The following is a 7141-nucleotide window of genomic DNA, read 5'->3' on the forward strand; positions in this document are numbered from 1 at the left end:
AAAAGACTAGACATTAAATTTCAAGAAATCATAAATGAAAACTGCTCAGATCTATTAGAATGAGAGAGCAAAGTAAATATAGAAAAAATCTACTGATCACCTCTTTAAAGAAACTCTAAAAGGAAAAATCCCAGGACTGTCATAGCCAAAATCCAGAGCTCCAAGTGAGAGAAAAATTGTTAACAGAATTTAGAAAGAAGCAATTCAAATATCAAGGAAGCAAAAGACAGCTTCTACTATAAATTAGAGGAGATCTTGAAATATAATATTCTAACATCCTTTGTATGATCCTGTAAGCCAATCTATGTTGGTAAAAGCTGCAGCTGCTTTATTGAGGTTTGGGAGAGAAGCAAAGGTTTCCTAGAAGATTCTTCCTGCTGCTCTCAAGTTTGACTATAAAGGTGGTGGGGGTTAAGGGAATCGTTGGATCCAAATGTTCATGAGGAAAGCAGGACTCTTGATTATTAGTAATGGGGAGAGGTTATTGTTTGTCCTCTGTTTTCAAAGAGGACCAAAGACTTCATGGCATGATGTTTAGATTTGCAAGTGAATTGGATTTAAGTGAAGTCAAACTGCACAAAATGACTCAACTATCTTTGTTGGGGAGAGGTACTTTGAAAAAATGGGAGCAGTGCTTGGGAGCTAGGGACTTCGGTAGGCAAAGAAGAAATCACTGACTTCTGCAGAAGACTTTTTTAGTACTTTCTTTAAGGTATAGTTCAAACAAGAACAGATTTTATACAAGAGTGACCCAAGCAAACTTCCTAATTAGAGATATACAGAAACTATGTCCCAGTCTTCTTTGTAATCCTCTCCTTAATAATTTCTGATTGGGATGGTGATTGATCTGGAACTCAAAGCTTTAGAACTCCACTTCCTTAACTTTAGCTGCACTCTAATAAGGTAATCTGTGTCTTCTTTCTGTCCACTTTTTTTTTTTCTTAGTGATCTCATCTTCTTCCATGGGTTCAATTATCTTTATGCAAATGACTCCCAGAATTATATATATCCTTATCTAGTCTATCCTGAGTACTAATCCTGTATTATAAACTATCTATTAAGCCTTTCAAAATGGATATCCTACAGGCATCTCAAATATAAAATATGCAAAACAGAATTTATTAAGTAACTCTCCATCCCTAAATTTACTTGGCTCCAAGTCACCTGCTGCTCAGATCCTACTGGGTACCAAAGAGGCCAGCAGCAACAGCTGCCTTAGGATGCCTTTTCCTCTTCATTTCTGTCAATGCCATGATCTTTTTCTTTCTTTCCAAATGGAAAATGGCTCCCCCTGCCACTACTGAATCCTCACCCTCATGGGAAGGAATTAAGATACAATACTCCATTCTGACCCCTTAGTCTAACTCTCTCTTCCCTAAAATCATGGGCTGACTCTTCTAGTTCTTTCCACCTGACTTGCTCTAGGTAGATGTGGCTGCTTACATTGTTTGGATGAGTAGGGAATTGTCAATTAGAATATTTCTGATAAGATTAAACATAAATACTGACTTTTTAAGGCACTCAAAAAACCCTGGACCTTACTAATAAAACCTGAGAACCTTTCCATCCACTCTACAGGTAAACTTCTATATATCTTTTTTTTTCAATTAAAGTGGATGCTTGAAAAGAGCAGCAACTGTTTGTATCCTCAGTGCTTAGTATAGTGCTTAGTACAGAGTAAGCACTTAATAAATGCTTTTCATTCATTCATTTGCTGATTCTTCCTAACTTCCCCATTTCTGTAAAAAGTAACATTCAGGTTTGCTACTTTAAAGTCATCTTCAACTCTTCCTTTTTATTTATCAAACCTCTCACCCCCATCTAATTAATTACCAAGTCTTTCCCCGAATACTTTTCTTATCCTTTTCCTCTTCTTCATTACTTAATGAATTCAGGCCTGCATTATATCTCATATGGACTATTGCAACAGCCTTCTAATATGTCTCCTTGCCTCCAGTTGGTCCCTTTTCCCATCCATCCTCTATACAGTTACATAGCTAGATAGTCATAAAGCAGAGTATGACCTGTTATTCCTCTACTCAGAAGGACATGTAAAGCCCTTTACAATCCAGCTCCAGGTTGCCTTTCCAGACTGACTGTCCATTATCTCCTGTACTTTATATTCCAGTCACCCTGCCTGTTTGCTCTTTCTCCATCTTTTCTCTGTGATTTTGGATAAGCTGGCTGTCTTCTCATACCTGGAATTTCCCAACTCTATATAAGCCTACTTCGGAACTCAGTTCAAGTACTACCTCCTACACAAGGTCTTTCCTAATCTCCCAGTTCCTGGGGTCTCTCCATTACGTTTCATTGACTATGAATATTTTTTAATCTATATGTATACATGTTGTTTTCCTCATAAAATGCAAGCTCCTTGAGGGTACTGAATGGGATCTGGTGAAGATTTCTTAAAAGTCTATGAGATGGAGCGGATCAGTCCTCAGGCCTAAGTTTCAGAAAGTCATGTGATCTCTATTCTCAGAGGTCTGTAGGGCAGGAAAGGTCAGACTCTAGGCCCAAGTTTCAAGAAGTTACGTGACCCACAGGAAGCAGACAGCATTGCTGACCTTTGGTCAATGGTTACAATGAACTTTTTAGTTCATCCAATGAACCCAAGTCGTTTGCTATTTAACCTCTTCACCATTTCCAGCTGGCCAGACCAGGCACAGTGCTGTGAGATGGGAGCTGAAAGGCTCTGGGTTGCTCAGCTGGCATGCTTGGTCCTCTCCTTGCAAGGACCTGTGGGTTCCCAGGGAGATGGCTGGGATCCTGATTCAAAGCAGGTGCCGGGTGGGTTTTCTCTGACTGTCCTTGAGATCAGAGCCTCAGCCTCCCTCTCTGTGGAGTATGGGCCTGAAGAGAGGCCCCCAGATACAACCAGGAGCACGAGCCTCTGAAGAAGAAGCCCAAGGGCAAGTGGTCAGTTAGGTAGCTGGGCTATGATCCAGGGCTAAAGGGGAACGAGCAGTCCAGAGATTGGAACTGCTCTCCCCAGGGCAGAGCCTGTGTCCTTGGGCTATCCTCAGGCGGAAGAGACCCTGGGATCAGGCTTGGTGATCCAAGGGAAGGAATGCTGCCTCGTAAGCCATACTCTTTGACCCAGCAGTGTTACTTCTGGGCTTATACCCCAAAGAAATACTAAAGAAGGGAAAGGGACCTGTATGTGCCAAAATGTTTGTGGCAGCCCTGTTTGTAATGGCTAGAAGCTGGAAAATGAAAGGATGTCCATCAATTGGAGAATGGTTGGGTAAATTGTAGTATATGAATGTTATGGAATATTATTGTTCTGTAAGGAATGACCAGCAGGATGAATACAGAGAGGACTGGCGAGACTTACATGAACTGATGCTGAGTGAAATGAGCAGAACCAGGAGATCATTATATACCTCAACAACGATACTGTTTGAGGATGTATTCTGATGGAAATAGATCTCTTCGATAAAGAGAGCTTTAATTGATCAAAGATGGACAGAAGCAGCAACACCCAGAGAAAGAACACTGGGAAATGAATATAAACTGCTTGCATTTTTGTTTTTCTTCCCGGGTTATTTTTACCTTCTGAATCCAATTCTCCCTGTGCAACAAGAGAACTGTTTGGTTATGCATGCATATATTGTATCTAAGATATACTGTAACCTATTTAACATGTAAAGGACTGCTTGCCGTCTTGGGGAGGGGGTGGAGAGAGGGAGGGGAAAAATCGAAACAGAAGTGAGTGCAAGGGATAATGCTGTAAAAAATTACCCTGGCATGGGTTCTGTCAATAAAAAGTTATTTTAAAAAAACTGTATACTAGCTTTTGCATGAAAACAAAGTCATTTTTGATGCCACATTAAAGATTCAACTGCTTAGGAATGCAAGAAACTGGTAAGAGTTTTTTTAGAACTGCAAGTTATTACTACCAAGATCTCCATCTGTCTTCACCAAATTATTCAATATTTATTTAAATGCATAACAGTCTCCTTTTTAATGAATATGATAACAAATATGATCTATAGCTTTCTTTAAGGATCTATAGCAGAATTTTAATTTGATATCCCCACACTAGTTTTGACTGTGTCTTGCAGGCACATTTGATAGGTTATGCACAATTGTTTGTAAGATGTTTTTTGTTTTTATGTACACCTGAAGCCTCTGATTGGTGAAACTTGCTATTAAAATGAAATCTCTCAGGAATGTAACTAATATTGTTTTGATTTCGAATTTGGATATGATTGCCTGGTGGATCATTAAGTCAGTAACCCATCATTTGAAAGGAATATCTTCCTGAATTGCTGTCATAGGTGGACAGCTTATCTGGGCAAGAATTAGGAGGACAACCTTAGCCTCTGCTCAAGGTGGCCTCTTTCTAACTCAGTTTCCCAGTTCTGTTTCTTTGTTTTCTACCTGATTATTCCTGAATCTAGCTATGAGGTAGAATTGTTATTGCATAATTGCTTGTCAAACAGAGCTAAAGATGCTTTATCTTGTCATGTATGTGCTCTCAGGCTGAGGCCTTGAAGGATCAGATTTGCCACTATTATAATCATATCTCTGCTTTTTCCTCTTATAACAAATTTCTATAATCAGACTGAATGGTCACTAGAAGCCATGAGCACAAAAAAGTATGTAGATGATATCTTGATCTGCAGCTCAGCCCTGGAGGCTTCTATGGCTGCTGTCATAAAATCCTTAACTTTCTGCTTGCCAGAGTCTCTTTGTCTAAAGGCCTACTTTGCCTATCAGCCTGTTAAGTATTTGGCCCCCCTCTCAACTCCCTTTTGCTTCCTGCTAGAGAAAGCAGATCTTGAAAGCTAAACTGACAGATACTGATACATTGTTGGTGGAATTGTGAACACATCCAGCCATTCTGGAGAGCAATTTGGAACTATGTTCAAAAAGTTATCAAACTGTGCATATCCTTTGATCCAGCAGTGTTTCTACTGGGCTTATATCCCAAAGAGATACTAAAGAAGGGAAAGTGACCTGTATGTGCCAAAATGTTTGTGACAGCCCTGTTTGTAGTGGCCAGAATGGATGGATGCCCATCACTTAGAGAATGGTTGGGTAAATTGTGGTATATGAATATTATGGAATATTATTGTTCTGTAAGGAATGACCAGCAGGATGAATACAGAGAGGCCTGGAGAGACCTACATGGACTGATGCTAAGTGAAATGAGCAGAACCAGGAGATCATTATATACCTCAACAATGATACTGTATGAGGATGTATTCTGATGGAAGTGGATCTTTTTGATAAAGAGAGCTAATTCAGTTTCAATTGATCAAAGATGGGCAGAAGCAGCTACACCCAAAGAAAGAACACTGGGAGATGAATATAAACTGCTTGCATTTTTGTTTTTCTTCCCAGATTATTTATACCTTCTGAATTCAATTCTCCCTGTGCAACAAGAAAACTGTTCGGTTCTGCACACGTATATTGTATCCAGGATATACTGTAATCTATTCAACATGTAAAGGATTGCTTGCCATCTGGGGGAGGAGGTGGAGGGAGGGAGGGGAAAAATTAGAACAGAAGTGAATGCAAGGGATAAAGTTGTAAAAAATTACCCTGGCATGAGTTCTATCAATAAAAAGTTATTTAAAAAAAAGAAAAAAGAAAGCTAAACTGACTTCTCTCCTATCTTAGCCCTACCTAAAGCCTTTCACTCTACATATTGATAAAAGGTGGGGCCAGGTCCTAGATCCCAGATTCCTTGTTTACTTCTCAAAGAAACTTGGTGTCTTTGGGGTGACCTACCCAAGGTCTTAGAGCAGTGGCTTCCACAGCCCTTCTAACTGAGGAAGCTCCTAAGCTCATCCTGGGCCAATTGTTGGAGATTCTGGCTCCCCACCAGGTTTGGAGCATTTTTGCCTATATCAGAGCTTTAGAATTGTGAAAATAAATGACAGTGAATATCTCTAATGACTTCATATAAGTTTTTCATGTTTTGCAAGCTCATGGGGGTTATATGGAAAGAAAGGAGATTTTTGATAGCCAAACATTCCCCCATTAGGTATGAGATCCAGACAAGCTGGATCTAAAGAGGTTTCTGTTATGTTTCGTAAAGGAAGGGGGATTCACTTCAGGCCAAGGAAAAAGGGCAGCTGAATCTGTAAGTCTATGCGGCTGCCTGTTTGTTTCTGACCCTGGCATCTTTAATTCCCCTACTCCTGACTCCTTCATTCCCTCATCTAGTTTCCAGGGCAAGTAAATTCTGAAAGCACTATTAAACCTCCCTCTCCTGAAACTTATCCAGAGGAAGGTACATATTTGGGTAGGATTGGTAGATAGATTTTACATATATGTCCCCTTGCAGGGGCTTCAAGCTGCTTTTGGTTTTGTTAACGCCTATACTAATTGGGTAAAAGTCTTTCCTTATAAGACTGAAAAGGCCCTAAAGTTTATGCTAAAGCAGATCATACTCACTTAAGGCCACAATGTTCCACCCATTGCCCCAACTCCTTTGAGGAAATAAAAGCAGGGATTTGGGGAAAACATTCTTTAGTATTTATCCAGGAAGAGCTGTTTGGATGAGAGGCATTCATGATACTTCATCTCCCCTGCAGCCTTCCTGAGGTTCCTGGTGACTGTCCCTCATAATCTCCATATTAATTCCATTTTGGTTTATTCCTTTTTTTTTGCTCATATTTAGTCCTTGCACTTTTATTATACTTGTGAGAGTTTTTCTTCCAGACTGCAAGCCACGAAATTCCAACCACTTGGTCACACTAAAATCATCTGAGACCTGATCTTGACACTCAGCTTTGATACTCCTGATGCTGCCTACAAGTCATTTGTCTCCCCTCTTCAGTGTGGACCGCACTGGGCAGGGCCAGCTCCATGTCCCTTGTCAGTCTGAAGCAGTTCCAGAAGATGAGACCTTCGTCCTTTGTCCCAATGAGTCTGGGTCTGGACTGCTTGATGTGGGAAGGATATGACAATGGCCCCTGGCCCCCGACAATGCTGTAGTGCTATGGCCGCCAGAAGCCAGTCTGTTGGTCTGTGATAACAGGGTTTCCAAGACAAATGGTGGGAGTTGGTGGAAGTGGGGTCTCTGATTCCTGCTCATTGTTTTAAGCAGCAATGTCCTGTTACCTGCTTACTTATGCACTTAATCAAAGAATAGTTCAAGATTTCTTAGCTAAAATGGTCTCAG

General features: G+C 40.4%; 1 protein-coding gene across 1 annotated transcript in view; it reads right to left on the minus strand.

The window, feature by feature from the left end:
- The window catches only part of LOC127545473 (phospholipid-transporting ATPase FetA-like), a 99786-nt gene extending 98533 nt beyond the window's left edge, over positions 1 to 1253 (minus strand). The window contains exon 1 of the mRNA XM_051972788.1: positions 1190 to 1253. Coding sequence (XP_051828748.1) covers positions 1190 to 1253 — 64 coding nt within the window. The remainder of the gene's footprint in view (positions 1 to 1189) is intronic.
- Between the last annotated feature and the right edge of the window lie 5888 nt (positions 1254 to 7141).

The sequence above is a fragment of the Antechinus flavipes genome, chromosome 1 (assembly GCF_016432865.1).
Source record: "Antechinus flavipes isolate AdamAnt ecotype Samford, QLD, Australia chromosome 1, AdamAnt_v2, whole genome shotgun sequence".
Classification (NCBI taxonomy): domain Eukaryota; kingdom Metazoa; phylum Chordata; class Mammalia; order Dasyuromorphia; family Dasyuridae; genus Antechinus; species Antechinus flavipes.